General features: G+C 43.1%; 1 protein-coding gene across 1 annotated transcript in view; it reads left to right on the top strand.

Moving 5' to 3' along the window:
• Window positions 1-20,184, top strand: part of TMEM164 (transmembrane protein 164) — a 77,715-nt gene that overhangs the window by 56,943 nt on the left and 588 nt on the right. Inside the window, exons 4-5 of the mRNA XM_060249987.1 lie at window positions 5,519-5,597; window positions 19,571-19,671. Of these exons, the coding sequence (XP_060105970.1) occupies window positions 5,519-5,597; window positions 19,571-19,671 (180 nt within the window). The remainder of the gene's footprint in view (window positions 1-5,518; window positions 5,598-19,570; window positions 19,672-20,184) is intronic.

The raw sequence follows: 20,184 nt of genomic DNA, 5'->3' as shown, positions 1-20,184 counted from the left end.
CTTAATTATCTTGATGTTTTCTTCTTTTTGTCTTAATGGCATGCTGCAGTGGGTGTTGGTGTCGTGACATTATACTTTTATTGTTTGGAGAAGGAGTCAGTGGTATGATATTGTACCAGGAAACACATTTGCATTGTTGGACAGGCTCTAGAACAACCCGTTTTCAGGGCATGAAAGATCGTTTTTGTTCTTGTAGTGTTGTAATAGAACAGTTTACAAAAGTATTCTTTGTGCAGTCATTGTGTAACTGACAAATTTTGGATACTTTAAATCTTTTAAAAAGAAGAAATTAATCTTGTACTTCATTCAATGGTTGCTTCTGATTTTGGGGAAATCACTTTTTAAAGTTGGCCCAAACATATACAGCTTTGTTATGAAGACTCCCTTCTCATATTAGAAGTTGCTGCCTATTTGTGCGTTTAATAGCCCCTGGGAATAATAAGCAACCTTGGAGATAAGTTGACAGAAGTTACTAGTTTATACAAACATTTTAGCAGCCTGTCTCCAGTGCATACCCAGATATAAATAACACTTAAAAAAAAAAAGAGAGAGAGCAGGTGGAAGCCTTTCTTATTTCAGACATTCAGACTTTCAGTATTGTGGGATACAAAATGAAAAACGCAAAGAGAAAATAATACACCTGGAAAGACAACCGTATATGCTTATTAAAGCCATGGCCATAGATGTGTAAGTGTCAAGCGTGCTCATTTCTGGACTGCATTTTTCTATGTAGAGAGCTGGTCATCAGCTCTCCATCTCTCCCCCCTTTTTTAAAGTCAGCGGGCAAGTAGTAAAACCATCTGGCCCTGAGATGTTTATGTTACAGACTGGCCGTTAGTACCTTCACCTTGCCTCTCTCATGGTTTCACACAGACAGTCCTTATCTCTCCCCAAAGAAATGTGAGAAGGTTTGATGTTTCCAATAGCCTAAAATTCCTTAGTTATAAAATAGATAGTTGCTTAGTAACCTTTGAACCCGTGACTCAAGTATGCATCTGCAGTGTAACCTTTGATATAGCAACTGCGTAACTGTTTGTACTCCATTACTTCCAAGGCTTGTGTCCCTGGTACAGCTCCTGAGTTTTCAACAATAAACCTACTTTTGATTTAAAACAAAGGACTTGGTTATTGAGAAATATCGGAGCTTGACAGTAAGCATCTTTCATTGTTGGGTTCCCTTTACAAGTTCTTGTAATCCCAGACAAAACTGACACTGTTTTTGCTTGAACAGGCATATATTTATAGCAAAACTATACTGGAGATTTCAGACGAACCACCATATTATTTGTTTGTTTATTCAAAACATTTTTATGACACCTTTCCACCTGATCAGGATCTTCAAGGCGACACACATTAAAAAAACCATTACAACACTAGAACCACTAAAAAGAATATTTAAAATTATAAAGTAATTTAATAAAAGCACATAACACAACGATCAGGGAGGGCCAGTGACTGTTACTGGGGGTATGCTGAATGAAGCAAAGAAGTCTTTACCTGCTGTCTTTCATCCCCAGAGAGATGAAGCACTCTGGGGATGGAATTCCAAAGTTTTGGTGCCATGACCAAGGAAGCCCTGTTTGGCCTCACTTTGCCTTTAGTTTGCCATGGTTTCTGACTCAAGACAGAATTTATTTTTAGTACTAGGACTAAGCTTAGTACAAGTGAAGCAGTGGGTGATCTCGAAACATTAGTAAAATGCCCTTTTAACTTGGTAAGCAACACTAAGCACCCTTGCATCAGCCTAAAATAGTATATGGGCACAGTTTCCTCGCTAAATAATAGCAATAACTGGTTTTGGTGATTGGCAGATCTTTTCCAGCTATAAAAGTTTCATGGCAAGACAAAGGTAAACTGAACTCCACTCAAAGACAGCACTCTCTGAGAACATAGGCAGTTACGTAAGCAATTATTTTAATTATTGAACAACTGTTACACTATTTTAATTTACTGAGTTTGGACTGGTGTTAAAAGGATACAAAACAATAGTTTTTTTGCCAAAAAGGCAATACGTTGTTGGTACAGATATTCTGTCTCAACTGATGAAAATACAGCTGACCTGGAATTAAATGTGATAAATTGTACTCATCCTGAAGAATGTGCTGCAATGGAGAGATGAGTAATTAATCTACGTGGTTGCTTTGGGATAATAACTAGTTGGCCAGATAACTTATTAATAACCAGTATGAGTGAATAAATAAATAAGGCAGGAACTTGTGTAATCGGTGGACAGAAGTTGTTATTGCATAAGTACATTTTAACAGAAGTTGCTGTCACAATAATACATGCATTCTCATCCATTGAATGAAATCACGTAATCTCTTTAAATCAGCAAAGAAGTACTTGGCTATAATGCATGTTTGTCTTCAGGCTTGGGGCCTTTGGAAATTTGAGTTTAATGCCTTTTGATCTCTAATGCCAGTATCTGAATCTGTAGTGGTTCTTGAACGGGTGGCCTGAAACATGTCCATTGGAGACCCAGTGCTAGGAGGGAACTAGAGATGGGCATGGAATGTGAAAATGGTTCTTTTCATTTTATGGTTTGTTGGATTGCCTGCTTTGATAGTTCAGTTTGTGGGGGGGTTTTTTTCCTTTCAATTTCCTGAACGATTTGTGGTTCATCAGTTTGTTTGTTGGTTCACTCAGTTTGGGAAGATGTAGAGCGGTCCCCGAGTGGGCTAGAGATGCCAAATTTGGGATGAACTCTTCAGCGGACTCTCCTCTGCCTGCTTTCCAAGTTTGGTATGAATTGGATTCCCATGGGGCTGAGCTACAGCCCACCAAAGCAGGTGCTCATCAGTCAGTTCTACTGGAAATTGACCAGAAGCACAAGGGGCTGGGGAGAGTGGAGTTGCAACTTTTAGTCAGTTTTGCTGAAAACTGACTAGAAGCTCAGGGGACTGGGGAATCGTGTCAAGCTGTTGGAAAAATGAATTAAACAACACCCCAAGAAAAAAGGCTGGTTCATTTTCGTGTTCAGGTGCAGTGGGATCAGATGAACCACAAATTGGCCATTTTTAGCATGAATAACAATTTGTGGTTCAGTTTATGCCCATTCCTAGAGGGAACCACCAAGAAACTAGTAATGCAAGCCAAATATTCCTTCTTAAATTGGCCAGAATCTGAGACCTTTATAAAATTTCCTGAGTTGTGCTTACTTGCTCCTCTGAGCAAGAAGGGAGACCTGTTCTTTGGCTATACACTACCCTGGTAGTGTTCCTCTCTGTCTGATTCCCTCCATGCTCATCTGCAGAGAAGCCGGAACTTAGCATTAGCTTGTTTTGTTAATTGGTAGCTGAATGCTTGAGCTGCGATCAGATGGGCAATTTGGCTCAATGTTGTCACTTTTCCTTAACAGATTAAATAGACTTGGTCATACAGTCACATCTGGCAGCCGTTCCCCAGTCACAATCACCCCATCGAAAGATGCGTTGGAGATGGAGTAAATTGATAGTAGTTAAATTCCAGTGCTAATGGATTCCCTTTCGTTCATCCTGTGTTTCCGGATGTCTGAACTCCCCTGGTGCACGCTCAAACCTTAGTTCCATTTTTTTTAAATGGTAGAGCATATGTGCATAGCTGCTTGGGTACACACACACACAAGAAATGTGCTCAAAAAAGGGTCAAGGCTGTTATTTAGAAGAAGAAGAGGAGGAGGAAGTAGAAGAAGACTGTGTGCTCCTTCTTTGACACGCAGCACTAATTTGAATGGTCAACCACAGAATAAACTTGCAGTGTGGCCAGATAAGGATGGGAGTCTGATGGAAAATCTCCATCACAAAATGTGACAGAGTAATTAGAGGTGCGCCCAAATCATGCCAGCCTGCCAGTCTAACTGCAGCCATAGAAGTGGCTCTGAAATTTGGTCTGAGCTGTATTGAATAACATGTTATCTTTCTTGAAGCACAAATAACTTGCCTCTATTGCAACAGTAACCAATTTATTATATTTTATCCCTCCCTTCTTCCAAGGGATAACTATAATAAATTATATGGTTCTCACTTCCTTACTTTAAATAAACAACAGACCTGCGAGGTAGTTTAGGAACTGGCACAAATCTCCTACAGTGCAATCCTAAGCAGAGTCATAGACTTCTAAATCCTTTGAAGTCAATGGACTTAGAAGAGTGTAACATTCATGACTGAATGGTGGGAGCTGTACCTAGATCTCACCAGTCCTAGACTGACATTCTGTGTTACACTGGATGAAAACATTTGGATTATTATAGATCAGGGGTGGGGAACCTTTTTCCTTCCAAGGGCCATATGGATATTTATAACGTCATTCACGGGTTATACAAAGTTATCAGCTTAAAAAACAGTGCTCCGCCGAGGGAGAATGATTCAGGCCAGCAAAATTAATGCAAATAATTGTTTTTCTATTTGAAGTCATGTGGGGAGAGTCTAATCTGGCCCACACACGCCCACAAATGCATAGGTCCAGGGCTTTTTTGTAGAAAAAGCCCAGCAGGACTCAGTAGCATATTAGACTACATCCCCTAATATTAGCATATTAGGTCACACACTCATTAGCATATTAAGCCACACTATCTGGGATAATCAAGTGCAAAATGAACTGTGACAGTAACTTTTCCAGGCCCTGCAGCAATTCTGGCCGGCCAGCCAGGCCCCAGGGAGGCTGCCGCACAATACATCTGGGCCCTGTGATCCCTGCCTGGGCCTGGGGAAGCTGCTGCGCAGTGCAGCTGGTCCCCACAATCCTTGCAGGCCAGCCAGGCCCCAGGGAGGCTGCCACATGGCTCAGTTTAGTCAAGCAATCCCCGAGGGCCACACCAAGTGACCTCAGGGGCCATATACGGCCCTCGGGACGGAGGTTCCCCACCCCTGTTATAGATTATAGATGAATAATAGTTGGGAGACTATAAAGCTATGAAAATTATTGGTTGTTTCCAATTTTTGCTGGATTTATAGATATGTACAAAGAAAATGCTGTATTGTTTGGTACATAGTTCTTGATTGCAAATCGACAATTCATTGGCACTAATATTGAGGAAGGGCTACATTTGAGTCCAGTAGCACCTTAGAGATTTTCAGGGGGCCATAAGCTTTCAAGAGCTATCTGACGATACCTGACAGAGAGAGCTTTGGCTCTTGAAAGCTCATATACCCTGAAACGCTTGTTGGTGTCTGAGATGCTACTGGAGTCAGTCTGGTTCTTCCACTGCAGACGAACAGGGCTACCCTCCTGAAACTAACACTGAGGAAATAACTGAAAGCAGCTTGCTAGTCTAGGGCAAAATGCTGCTCAATACAACATGAAGCAGTTTATTTCTGCAGGAAGAAAGGTGCCCTGAGTTCATGTTTAATGGCATTTGGCATGATCCTGCTAAAGTTAATTGCTTCTAAATGCTATCCAAATAAGTGGGATTTAAAAATGTTTAACTTTGACTGGCCGCTTTACTAATCTTGAATTAGATTCTTGTGTTCATTTCTAAGTAGCTATTTCTGTAAGGACTCTTGTAAGCTGTTTACAAAAGTGCTTCCCTTTTTTTCCTCAGCTACCTTTTGAATTGGAGGTTTATTACATCCAGCATGTCATGCTATACATTGTCCCCATCTACTTACTACAGAAAAGAGGTAAGTCTGGTGTTCATGTCCCTCCTCCCAAAGGCTCACTATTCTGTTTCATCCATGCAAAGCTAAATGCTAATTGCAGCCTGTTTCCAGAACAACCTCTTGTAGGGAGGAGACTGGGGTTTGTTTGTTCTTTCCTATTTTAAGTATTTTATTTTCACAAACAAACACAAACAATGAATAGAAATCCATTCAAAAATACAATCAAATGAGGTTGCACAATACAATGTTGTTACAGAATCTCCTGGAGGGCAAATATCCTACAGTTAATCTTAAAATAGCTAAATTTGATTGGTTTGCCTTTAGGACAAGAAAATTATTAGTAGCTTAAGATGCCTGAGTACATTTGTCTTAATGGCCATTTCTGTATATTTCTTCTTATTTTTTAATAATGCCATAATACTTTTATCATGTTTTACTGATAGTTCTTATATCATATGTATCGATATTTCTGTAGGATGCTGGCTTTCGCCATAAATAAAATCTATCTGTTGTTACAAGATTAAAACAAAATGAAGTCAGCATATTTTTGTGGTAATTTACATTTCACGAGGTCATTAGATTGGACTAATCAAAAAATAGGAACCATTTATCTAAAAAGTTATGTTCCTTTGTTGGAACTTCAGCCTGTAGTATCTGCACAGCTAACTTATCTATTACAATTGCAGGACCAGATCTACATGTTTTTTGAGGGGGGCGGCAAAATGAAAAAAATGGCGCCCCCCTTATGGCCATTCTATCTTATGGTCGCACAGAATACTATGGACTCCATACCCAATTTGGTGCCCCCCTCCGTGGGTGCCCAGGGCAAGCACCCCCCTCTGTCCCCCCCCCCCCGCCCCCAGATCCGGCCCTGTACAATTGTGAGGGCTGTTTCACTACTGGCATCCATCCAACTACCCATGCATGGATGGGACCATTTTCTTGCTTTCCTGTGCATTTTTTAAACACTCAATTGAGTGTAATCCTTGTTTGCATTTGTGTAGTGATCTCAAGTGCAAATACTCACACTGAGATGTACTTTGAAGGCCTTCAGTTTGAAATGACATGGTAACATAAGGTCTGTGTGCATTTCAAAGAGCTTGAATGCATCAGTGCACCTTGGGAAATTTTTCTGTATAAGGTAGGCATAAGAACGTAAGAGAACATAAGAGAAGCCATGTTGGACCAGGCCATTGGCCCATCCAACACTCTGTCACACAGTGGCCAAAAAACCCCAGGTGCCATCAGGAGGTCCACCAGTAGGGCCAGGACGCTAGAAGCCCTCCCACTGCTGCCCTCCAAGCACCAGGAATAATGAGCATCACGTGTCCCAAACAGAGAGTTCCATCTATAACTTGTGGCTAATAGCCACTGATGGACATGGGCATGGGCTTTTCCCCCTCATGGTTTTTAAGTTTGTATTCTCGCATCAACATATATAGGGACTATATGTAGTGCTGCTCCTCTGGCCCTTTATATACCCATTGCCCTCAGAGCTGGCGCTAGGGAATAGGCCAAGTAAGCTGCTTTTAGACACAATAGCAGCAACAAAAAATTAAAATGTTTAAATAGAATGATCTTAAAGTAGAATTTGGGGAGGGACCATGGCTCTTGGCATGCATAAGGTCCCAGCTTCAGTTCCTGGCATCTCCAGTTGAAAGGAGCAGGTGGAAAGTAATATGAAAGACTTCTGCCTGAGACCCTGCAAATCCACTGCCAGTCTCAGTAGACAATACTTACCTTGATGAAATGATTATCTGAGTCAGTATTAGGCAGCTGCATGTGTGTTCATGTGTGTGTTCAATTACGTAGTTACATAGTTTATCAATTATACCAACTGGAGTGACTATGATTTCAGAATGTCGTTTAAAATTGGATTATTACTCATACAGGAAGAATCACAGACCCGTGTCATTATTAGTGGCGGGAAAGGCAGACCTGCCTGCTAATTACTGCAAATCTAAATTAATTACATTAGCACAAGCTTTAAGCACTGCTACATAAATTTGGCAACAGCCAACACCTGTCATTACAAGATAAAAGGCTGAATAGACGATAAGCTTAGGAATAAGCAGGAGATGCTACAAGGAAAGGAATAGTCAAAGAGACTCTCAATTGATGATAAAGTTTATGTGAAAAAAGGAAATATGTTAAGGTTTGACAGCCCATGAGGACAAGTCCTTTGGTACTGTGGGGTGTCAGAGGATCGAGCAAAAAGTCAGAGATTGGTGGTGTGTTGAAGCAAGCCACTTTCTGGATTTTTCCCCCTCAAGGCATGGATTTTTGGTAACAGTATTCCCAAACCTGCCAAGTGTTCCCAAAAATGGATTCCTGGATTGTTATCAATACTTCCAGAATTTTGGGATAACAAAAACCATGCCCTTCCCGAAATCCTGAAATGAAATTAAAATGAAACATTTTGAAGTGCACATCTCTAACCCTGGTATAAATATAAACGTTGCTTTTTCTCCAGGCTGCTTCTTTAGGGAAACTGGGTCAGAATATTTAAAATGTCTTTGTTTTGATATCAGCTACACTGATGGCCTGATAATGCAGTTTATTTTCGAAGTGAGCCAGAATTTAGACATGCAAATCTCCTGTGGGTTCTAATTTTCTGTTTGAAAGTTTGCCAGGTCTCCATAGATCTTTCTGTTGAGGAGTGGGCAGTGGAATAGTTTGATGCCTTCATGTGTTCTGCATCTTGTATGGGTTTGGAGCCTCTGGGTTAGCCCAGAATCTGGTGGGTCTCTTCAGATACGTGCATCACTCCGTTTGTTGAGAATTGGGGAGATTTATAATGTGACCTTCATGGAAATGAATAAGCTGTTTTTGAGAGGGATGTGTGAGTGGAAAAAAATCTTTGAAATATTAGAGTGCTTGAGTCCAGTGACACCTTTAAGACCAACAAAGTCTGATTCTGGGTATAAGCTTTCATGTGCATGCACACTTCTTCAGATACATTGAAACAGACTTCCTCAAGCTGTATACCCTCTCTTTACCTATGTGTAAGGTTTGAGGAAATCTATTTCAATGGGGAGGGACGGTGGCTCCGTGGTAGAGCATCTACCACTTGGTAAACAGAAGGCCCCAGGTTCAATCCCTGGCATCTCCAAAAAAGGATCCAGGCAAATAGGTGTGAAAAACCTCAGCTTGAGACCCTGGAGAGCCGCTGCCAGTCTGAGTAGACAATACTGACTTTGATGGACCAAGGGACTGATTCAGTATAAGGCAGCTTCATATGTCCATATATATCTGAAGAAGTGTGCACGTACATGAAAGCTTATACCCAGAGTTAAACTTTGTTAGCCTTAAACTGGACTCAAACTTTATTCTATTGCTTCAAACCAACATGGCTACCCACCTGAATGAGAGTGCTTGTTAGGGTTGCCAAGCTTGAGCCCTGTGGCGCAGATGCTAAGGCTGCAGTACTGCAGTCAGAGCCCTTTGCTCATGACCTGAGTTCGATTCCAGCGGAAGCTGGTTCAGGTAGCCGGCTTGAGGTTGACTCAGCCATCCATCCTTCCGAGGTCAGTAAAATGAGGACCCAGCTTGCTGGGGGGAAAGTGTAATGACCAGGGAAGGCAATGGCAAACCACCCTGTAAAAAGGTCTGCCGTGAAAACATTGTGAAAGCAACGTCACCCCAGAGTCGGAAACGACTGGTGCTTGCAAAGGGGACCTTTCCTTTTCCTTTAGGGTTGCCAATCCTGAGATGGAGAAGCCAAGAGAGAGGTCACTTCAGGAATGTGTATGTAAACAACCAAAGGTTATAGTGACCAAAATAACTAGGATATAATCTGTGCATTCACAAACATTACAAAGACATAATTTAAAGACACACTATCCAAAGAAGAATTCTTCCAACAAGGAAGTCCCGAAGTGCTGGCAGTCGACCTAAAAGGTCCTGCTTCAATCGCTCTTCCAGCATAGAGTGCTCCATAGATAATTGTAAAAGATGTCCAAGTTCAAAATGCTTTTGCGCCAAAGTTTTCAATGTGTTTCGCAACTGCTTAAATGTTTACAGTGAATAAATGAGAACTTAAAATCTCTAGAGTAATTTCAAACCAGCACTACGCTCAAAAATTTCAAACCAGTGTTATGCTTGAGCTGCTTTTGAAATGCATTGAAAATTTTGGCGCAAATGCATTTTGAACTTGGATGTCTTTTACAGCACCCTATGCTGGAAGAGCGATCGAAGCAGGACCCTTTAGGTCAACTGCCAGCACTTTGGGACTCCATGTTGGAAGGATTCTTCTTTGGATATTGTGTCTTTAAATTATGTCTTTGTAATGTTTGTGAATGCACAAATTATATCCTAGTTATTTTGGTCACTATAACCTTTGATTGTTTATAGACATAGTCCTCAGGTGGAGGCAAACAGAAAACACTGAGTAAAGCAGAGTAAGGATATGTATGCACAGTGATATATAAATTAAACTGATATATAAATAAAACTGTTTACTTGCACACTATCGCTGCATTCTTTGAAACAGACATAGATGTCTACTCATGAACAAAAACCAAGTCTCTGATAGGACCTTCAAGCTCTAGAATATGGATACAAACATAACATGAATAAACAACAATGAGCATAAGATAAACATAGACATTAAGTTTCCATCAACAACAGTACCGTAGTGTGACATAACAGTGTTTCCAAGGTGGCTTGGGACTAACAAAACATACTGCAAAAACTTTTAAAGTCCAAAAAGCCTGTGAGTACTTCGAAGGCAACTAAAGTGGGGCGGGATGGTAGCTCAGTGGTAGAGCATCTGCTTAGTAAGCAGAAGGTCCCAGGTTCAATCTCCCAGCATCTCCAAAAAAGGGTCCAGGCAAATTGGTGCGAAAAACCTCAGCTTGAGACCCTGGAGAGCCGCTGCCAGTCTGAGTAGACAAAACTGACTTTGATGGACCAAGGGTCTGATTCAGTAGAAGGCAGCTTCATATGTTCAAAGTGAAGTAGAGAAGAACAGACTTTCATTCAGATTTTTAAGTTACACCGGCAAGAAAAGGACTATCCCAATGAAGGCAAAATTATGGTTATGAGCCAGAAAAATGTGATTTGGTTCATGGCATATCCCGTTTGTGAACCATGAACCATCACAAACGTTTAGCCGCCTCACAAACTGGTTTGGTGTGTGAGATTTTGTAGGGTTGCCAGTCCCCCGGTTTGGGGGCCCTCCCCCTGCTTCAGGGTTATCAGAAAGCCACGGGGGGGGGGAGGGAAATGTTTGCTAAGCACTCCTTTATATCCTATGGAGACTAGTCCCCAGAGGGTATAATGGAGAATTGATCTGTGGGTATCTGGGGCTCATAGCATCTGGCGCCTCTCCTCAGTCTCACCTCCCAAGTTTCAGAAAGATTGGTCCAAGGGGTCCAATTTTATGAGCCCCAAAAGAAAGTGCCCTCATCCTCCATTATTTCCAATGGAGGGAAGGCATTTAAAAGACATGTGGTCCATTTAAATGTGGTGGCCAGAACTCTCTTCGGAGTTCAACCGTGCTTGCCGCAACCTTGCTCCTGGCTCCACCCCCAAAATCCCCAGATATTTCCCAAGTTGGACCTGGCAACCCTAGTCATCCTATATAAAGACAAAATTACAACTGAAGATTTTGGCTCAGTTAACACTGTTGCTCTAATTCTACTAACCAATTTTGGTCTTGTACTAGAAATGCAAGTATGCTATACATAACCATGATGAAAATTGCTTGCTGGGGTTGAGGGGACATCTTTCTCCTGTGCACAAAATTGCCCTCTCCTTTGAGCTATGGTGGGAAGCTTTTAAGGGTGGGAAATCTGCTTGTACACGAGAGCTCTTGATCTTGCAAGGGGCCGATGACTGTACAAGGCATACAGGTCTCATGCACGAAGTAGAACATTTGTATCAACATCGCATTCTGTAGTGCGCTTGATATTTGTTTCCTTTGGGTTTTAGCAATTAAAAGAACTTCTCGTTTTCCTCTCTTCCCCTGGAAATGGGATTCAAACCGAGTAGACTGCTAGAATTACATTACTAAGCTTACAGCTGCATGAAATTGGTGCAGTGGAGATGGGCAGTGTTTGTGCTGCAGGATATCTAAGGTGTTTCTATGACTGCTGTGGTATTTGAAAACCATAAAGGTGTGTGTGTGTGTTTTGATGGGGTGGGGAAGTTAAAGACAGACCAAGAACTCGCTGACGTTGGACTGTAGCCTCTGATGTTGGACTGTTGACTGTAGCCTCTGCAGTCTTCGATGGGTGCTTGTTTCTTTCTTCGTCTGTGTATCCTTGCACAGCTTCTTGGTGTTCATTGTCAGTCTGACTTCAGAAAGAAATGTTGGGTGTTCATTGGGTCAGCAACACTGGTTTTGGGGACTGCCAGTGTCCTTTATTACAGGCCGGAATGCACCAGCCTCTGCCTGTTTCAGCACTGTACTTTTAGTGCCCTTTACAGCTATCTGCTGCCCTCTGCTGCTGGTCTGGTAATAGTGAACTTCACTCTGACCAGCATCTCTTGTAAAAAGCCACTTTTGCTCTTCATGAATATAGGAAATACTCCATGTAGCCCAGTGATTCTTTAGAAGGGCCAGGCCTTGGATTCAGTGGGAGCTCACAGGAGCACAGCTCCTGAACCTTTCTGACAATTCCTCCTTCTCACCTTGTCCATTGAATAGTAGGTGCAGCTGCATAACAATCCCTGGATGAGCTCCACCACCTTTTCCCCTACAAAACGACCCCCTGAGAAGGGCCATATAGCCCCTGAGAGTGATCTACAAATAAGCGGGGGGGGGGACATTCAGAACTGGGGGGTGTCAAATTGTGGGCCCATTTGGGATTTTTCACAGCCCCTTCTCCCCACCTTCTGATAGCCACTGATTCCTGGATTCCTCCCCCCAGCTCTTAAAAATCTCACGCAGCAAATAGGAATCAAGCAGGAAATGGCCCCTCAGGCTTGAGGGAAAATACAGCACAAACGACATGCCGCCAGCAGTGAAACTTTTCCTTGTTGCATCCTTGGTAGAAGGTGGTAGATTGAAGGCTGAGAGCCACTCTGGTTGCCCATAGCCTCTTTTGAGGGATCTTGGCTGGTGATCAATGTCTTGGCTGCGCAACTTCCACAAACTGTAGCAGCATCTAGTTCACCTACATTGTTCTAGAAGGCTGGCAATTCAGCACATCATATGCTTGATTCCTTCTAAATGCAGATGTTCCAGGTAACATTCAGGAGCAGCTGAGAGATTACCTATCTTAGTAAGAACGAATGTTAGGAACCAGATTTCTGCAATAACTCCATAGGCCTTTACCATAGTCTAGAGGAGCATAAAACAAAGCATTTGTATCTTGAAAATGTGTATATGCTATGTGCTGGGGAAATGTTTCCATGTGCAATATATTGAGATAAGCAACTTTTAAAAATTGAAACAAAATAACATCAGAGTACTATCAGCTAGCGCCAGGAAATTACTAAGGCATGTAGTATTGAAACTTCTCATAAATATTTAGATTTTGCTCATTGTCAGCTTGTCACGCTGCAAAATGAGCTCACAAAAGTTAACGTGTGCTAAGAAAATAGGATCTTTGCTGAATTCTAAAACATGTCTTCTTTTTGTTTCATTCTTTGTGCAAAATACCACATTCATTTCCCCAAAGTGATTTTTATATATCTCTGTTTTATTTCCTCTTATCTTTTGCTTAAGCCATACAGTCTTTTTGAAACAGAGTGAGAAATCCCTTTATAGCCTTTGCTATTCACTTTTTGTTCAGGTCACCTCAGCTCCAAAGGTGAACAGAATAGAATGCTGCACAGAAATCAAGCCTTAACAGTATATATTACATTTTACTTTTAAGTCTCTTCAAGAAAGTGGTTATTCCTTGAAACCCTGAATGGTTTGGGCATACCATGATTATGCTGATCTCTACCCAGTGGCCTGTTACGAACTCCAAAATGGAGCAAGTCCACTTTTTTGTGCCATGTCCATGTCTGAGTACAGAACAGCTAGTCACTGATCTTCAGCTATAGAATACTTTCCCTGGATACCTGTCAGAATCTTCATCTGCGATCTAGGAATAGGCTGAGGGAGCTGTCAGCAAGCTAAGATACACAGAGACCACGAAGAAGATGTGGATGTGTGCATGTTGTGCTCCCCACCCCCCATTAATAATAATTATATTAGTGTACCCATCTGCTTTCATGTGTTGTCAAATATCTACCTTTGCCTCTGTTGCAGGAATGAATTTAAATTGGGTCTATCAACACAAGAGCCCCCAAAACTAAATAGAGACGTACCTCAGAATTCTGGAATGTGGTGGGTTTCATATGTCTCTCTAGGAATTGAGTAGATAAACCCAGACTTTCCCATTACCAACACTGAATTTCATTTGTCACTTAATTGTCCAGATTCTTGGTGGCAGGCCAGTTTCCTTCTGCCCTACAGTCACCCATAGACTTTGTTGTTGTGATTTATACATTAAGAATGATTTAATTGCCACACTTTGGCATATCCTGTTATGATCACTGCCCTCTTCCCATCTTGAAGTCACATTGCTAAAGGTACAAGGGCTGCTTTTGGAGCTACTCCAAAAATAAAGAATCTCTGTCTCACCCTTTTTTAACAGTCACTGGTGCCTTGTTCTTCAATTAGATAAGATTGGAAAGAAAAAAGAAATTAAAAGAAAAACTCTACTTGAGTTGTTTCAAAGGAGCATTATTTTCTTCCTTTTCCCAAACTCACACCTATCTACAAGGACGGGCCGGAACAGAGTTGTGCCATGAAAGACAAACGCCTAGCCCCAGCTCAGCTCCAGAAACAGGATTCAAGGCGCAATCTTCAAGAGTACTTGGATTTGAGCAGAGACTGCTCCTTGGCGTCTGCTTTCCATGTAAAAAAGAATCCTGGAGTAGGTGAATAACCAGTGCCTTTGAATATGCATGAAGAACCTTCCTCCTCTTTCCTGGACCAATTAAATAACCTCACATACCATTGGGGAACTGCAGAGTTTTCTTGACAGATGTGAGCCCTTCTCTCATTTGTTAAGAATGTTGAGCAGATGCAGGATTGTTCTCATGACTGGCTTACCCTAATCAGACTACATAGTCTGGGATTAAGAGTGGGAATAACATTTTACTGGCTCTTCCAGGCCTCTGTGTAAGTTCTGTCCCTGGGCAGAAAGGACAACTAGAATTCCAGCCTAAAAATTGGCACTCAGAACCCCTGCCCACCAATAATTTTGTATCTGGCCTGCCTTGAGAGCCAGTTTGGTGTAGTGGTTAAGTGCCGGACTCTTATCTGGGAGAACCGGGTTTGATTCCCCATTCCTCCACTTGCAGCTGCTGGAATGGCCTTGGGTCAGCCATAGCTATCGCAGAGCTGTCTTGAAAGGGCAGCTTCTGTGAGAGCTCCCTCAGCCCCATCTACCTCACAGGGTATCTGTTGTGGTGGGGGAGGAGGTAAAGGAGATTGTAAACCACTCCGAGTCTCTGAGATTCAGAGCGTAGGGTGGGATATAAATCCAGTATCTTTTTCTTCTTCCAAAGGGGGGGACACTTGGGTGCCTTCTTGGTTACTTTCCCTGTGACTGCTCTGTCAATAGCCGTGCATTTTCCCAGTTTCTCTCATATTTTGCTTTATAAAAATGATGTCAATAAGAGGTTAAGAGTAGTTAATGGGACAGTCCCCATTTTTTTATGCTGTGCCCTTTCCCCTTTCCTTCAGGCTGCAGGTGATGCCTTGTCTGCAGAGCAAAAAGTCCCAGTCACCAGCAGTTGTTGCTTTGGGTTGACTTCTGGCACCAAGCCCTGTGCCCATTTTACCAAGCAGGTGATGAGGCATCTTCTCTGTCCCCAGAAAAATGGCGTGTTTGGGGTGGTTTAGTCACACAACCCACCCTCCTTCACCACTGCTGGCTTGTTTCCTCACCACTGCCTTCCACATGCCTTGTACATTAGGGTTGCTGTTCTAATTTAAAAGAGCAATTAGATGGTATTGGTGCTGTGTTAAGAGGCATGTGTGGAAATGCACTGCTGTCCATTTGGGGAAGGGATCTGAGCACCGATTCTGACTGTAGAGCTCTGGAACTTTCTGAAGCCCAGAATCCATGCATGTGACTGTCCATGAGCGGGCAACTTTTCTTTTCTTTTTAAATTCTCAGGGATGATGCTGATGGAGAGGATGATTGATTGCCCACCCCAGCTCGCTCTGGGCAATATACAACATTTAAATAGCATACAATAATCAGATAAGCACAAAGCGGCAATCCATTAAAATGTATAAAATCCAGATGGCATCCTGTGGATGTTTTCTGGGGTTCCGGACTGCCAGGCAGCATGCTGACGGGGAGGAGAAGGAACTTACAAGCATCTTGAGTGGGGAGAGAAAAAGGAAAGTAGCAGCCATAATAAACTGTTGCTGTCCTTAGCCAAGAGCCTGGCAGAACATCTCTGCTTTGCAGGCCCTACAGAAAAGAAGAAGAAGAAGAAGAAGAAGAAGAAGAAGAAGAAGAAGAAGAAGAAGAAGAAGAAGAAGAAGAAGAAATTGGATTTATATCCCGCCCTCCACTCCGAAGAGTCTCAGAGCGGCTCACAATCTCTTTTACCTTCCCCCCCCACAACAGACACCCTGTGAGGTGGGTGGGGCTGGAGAGGGCTCTCCCAGCAGCTGCCCTTTCAAGGACAACCTCTGCCAGAGCTATGGCTGACCCAAGGCCATGCCAGCAGGTGCAAGTGGAGGAGTGGGGAATCAAACCCGGTTCTCCCAGATAAGAGTCCGCACACTTAACCACTACACCAAACTGGCTCTCCAGTCCTGCAGGGCCCCGATGTCATCTGGCAGAGAGTTCCACCAGGTCGGGGCCAGGACCAAAAAGGCCATTTTACAGAGCAACTCTAAGCATACTTATTCCAAAATGATTGCCACTGACTTGTGACTTCAATATGCTTTGTACATTAGGGGTGCTTTTCTAACTTTAAAAGAGCAATAAGATGATTTGGTGATTCATATCTGAAGAACTGAGCAGTGACTCCCGAAAGCACATCCCGTGCCACCAATTTTGTTAGTCCTTAAGGTGCTACTGGACTCCTGCTTTTTCTGCTGCTTTATGGATGGCAGAATGGATCAGGAGAGGAGCTGTAGCAAACAGAAGAGGAAGGTGGCTACTTTTAGAGTTTCTCCACCTGCTGGTTGAATTGTGTACTGCTCAAAAAACTAGTTTTTGTAAGGACTTGACTGTAAGCTTTTGAGGTCATTGAATAGATACAGCAGGTCCTTGGTTAACTACTGTTCATGCATGGATATGCAGAACATTGATTGTATGCAGTTGTAATTAATATGGCAAAGTGGTATATAAATACCTATTTATATACTATTGTACCATATTGCTTATGAGATCGTAAAGAGTGACATCAAAAGACAATACAATGCAAGCAGTTCAGACTGTCATTTATATGCCGAGTTGGAATGTAAGCAACATAAGCACAGTTATCACTTCCAACAACAATAATAGTGTAAACTAGTAAGACAGTGGTATGAAACGAATCCGTTATTTTGATTGAGGCCTAAATAAATAAACTATTGGATAAATGCTGATCCAGCCATTTCCTGTATTTTATGTGGATTTGTTTTATTTTCATTTACAATGAAATTGCTTTTTGAAATTAATTTTAAGCCGCCTTATTTAACGCTTATCCCGTTTTATGGACCATCCGCAATCCAGTGGCAAATTCTCCGAGTGGGGCTGTCTGCTCTTTCCAGGCTCCCCAGCTTGCTCTGACCTTCAGCCATCCACTGGCGAAGGAAATCTTGTAAGCTGCTTTGTGCTTTGAAAGCTGCTTCTTTCCCCAGCATGCACGTAGCCGCCTCGTCTCCTGAGCAGTCCAGTTTCTCAGTGGAGAATTCCTCTCTTGGTTGAGCTACATTGTGTAATTTGGTTTTTTGCTGACATGTGTGGTATTTATGAAGGCTTGCCTTGGATGACACCCAGCCTATGAACGTGCTTGTTAGCTGAATAACTGTAAGGAGAGGCAATTGAGTTGCAGGTCCTGTGAAAAAAAAGTCCTCCTGGTGTTTTGAACATCAAATGGTAGTGTTCCTGAATGGCTGTACATTAAGAGCAGATGAGATGTGCTTGGGGAAGTACAAGGCATTCGTGTTCTGGCCCAGCTCCTGCAAGCATCGATATTCCTCAGTAATCAAGCTTTTGTTCTTTAATCAAAAGTTGCTTTATTGTTAAAATTCCATAGCTTGCTCAAGGACGGACTCCTTGGAAGTAATGACATAGCATTGCATAGTAACTTATAGGCATGCTTCAAAGGGAAAGGTTACAGATAACTTCAAAAGGATAACATAAAGATGCAAATTGAGTTGAGGGTTCAAAGGCTACTCACTAGTATCTCTTTTATGACTAAGGAAATGTCAGCTAATAAAAACATCTCCCTTTCTCACACATTCTCTGGAAACTGATAAGACCTGGCTGTGTGAATCTGGGGGAGAGGCACTCTACACTGTTAACACAAGGTTACGCTAAACATCCTGGGTCCAGATGGATTTACTATGCACCCTTTGGTTAGAAGGAGAAAAAGGGTGTGTGTGTGTGAAGAGTGTTCTGCTTTGTATCTGGTTTGTCTGCTGAACACCATTAGAAATAGCATATAGAAATGGCATGCTTGAAAGCTCCGTGCTGGTGACCCGTCTTTCTCCAAACCTGACAGCAATGGATGTAAAGATTTCCTTTTGAGGGAATTACATGTCCAGACAATTGGGTTGGGGAGGCTGCAGGCTTTGTAATGGGTGCATCTGGGGCTTGGAAAGGAAAGGTCCCCTGTGCAAGCAGCAGTCATTTCTGACTCTGAGGTGATGGTGCTTTCACAATGTTTTCATGGCAGACTTTTTACGGGGTGGCTTGCCATTGCCTTCCCCAGACATCTACACTTTCCCCCCAGCAAGCTGGGTACTCATTTTACCGACCTCAGAAGGATGGAAGGCTGAATCGACCTTGAACCGGCTACCTGAATCCAGCTTCCACTGGAATCGAACTCAGGTCGTGAGCAGAGAGTTCAGACCACAGTACTATAGTACTGCTGCTTTAACACTCTGCGCCACGGGGCTTGGGCAGGCCTTGAATTCAACAGGACCTCACAGGAGCACAGCTCCTGATCCTTTCTGAGGGTTCCCCCTCCTCCTCCCCATCTACCTACCTTGTCCATTGAATAGTAGGTGCAGCTGCATAACAATCCCTGGATTAGGAGAGCGGGCAGCCAGCCAGCCAGCCACCCACCAGGGACTTTGCCATGCCCCCAGCAGCCCTCATTAACCCCTGGAGAAGCCCACACCATCCTTTCTCCACTTCTTATGTGATTTAGGGTGGCGGGTGGCTTGCTGGCCTTTTGACTGTGCAGGGGGAGCAGCCAAGGAGAGCCCCAGGTGAGTGAGGCGTGCTTGGACTGGCTGGATCTCTAGCCAGCCCAAGCAGGTCTCGCTCACCCGGGGCTCTCCTTTCTTGCATAAGGTTGCTTTTGGCTGGTGCGGGGTGGCAGATGCTAATGAGTTATGCTAATGAGCTCCACCACCTATTTTTCTACAAAATGACCCCTGGGCTTGAGTATTTGTGCTGGAAAACCATATATGCCATAACATCACTGTATGTAATGCACCTCTATCAGAAGTATCTAGAGCAAAATCTAGATGAATGGCTTACACAGTGTCCTCAGGAAGATAATAAAAAATGCAGATCCCTGTCTTAAGGAGAGAGTGACCAAGAAGGAGAAGGTTGGGGTTAGAGATAAGAACTGAACCTTCGTCAAACTCCCTGCACCTGGGAGTCCACAGGCCTATCCACACCTGTTTGTTTTTGCAGATCTCTCTTTGCCCCACTCGACAACTTCAGTTTCTTGACGACTGACTGCTTCAGCCTCTGGCTTCCGTCTTGTCAGAGGCGCTGCAGACATTTCTCTCCGAAAGGGGAGAGCCATCTGACTGAACGACATCCCCTCCACCCCTTTTAAAACTCTGTCTCTAACAACAGGTATCTACACTCCTGAACCACCTTGCAACTTCTGGTGGGCTCTGCTGTCCACTGGGCTGATGTTTGTCTATCACTTCAGCATTTTACAAATTCTGGGACTGGTGAGTCAACATTCATGTTAATTTTCATGCTTTAACCCCCCCCCCCCCCAAAACAAGGGCTCAGATCCCCCAAGTTCACTGGACAATCTTGGGCCAGTAGATTCTCTCAGCCCTGTCTCCCTTTCAAGCTGGCTGTCAGGATGAAACGGGGGTGGAACAGCCATGTGTGCTGCTAGGAGGAAGGGCGAGAGAGAGTTAGAATAAAATATTTCTCGTTGTCTAATATGTGAGCAAAACGGGGAGGGGGCAGGCGGTGGTTAGAATGGAAATCGGGAAGTTGGGGGTATGGGGTCAGTGCCCAGGCAGTTAAACTGGGGAGGTTTTCCATGTAGAAGTGGCAGCATCAGGAATACTTCCTGTATCTCCCCCCCCCCCCCTCGCTATAGTTAACAGATGCAAGACTGGGCAGTCATGGGAGGTGATAAGCTTGATGCTTCTTGGTTACTAGGGGAATTGGGCAAATAACTCATTGCTATGAGACTTAGCCAAACGTGCTCCCCCTCCTCTGTTTCC

This window comes from Heteronotia binoei, chromosome 11, assembly GCF_032191835.1.
Source record: "Heteronotia binoei isolate CCM8104 ecotype False Entrance Well chromosome 11, APGP_CSIRO_Hbin_v1, whole genome shotgun sequence".
NCBI lineage: Eukaryota > Metazoa > Chordata > Lepidosauria > Squamata > Gekkonidae > Heteronotia > Heteronotia binoei.
This window is presented reverse-complemented; position numbering and strand designations above follow the sequence as displayed.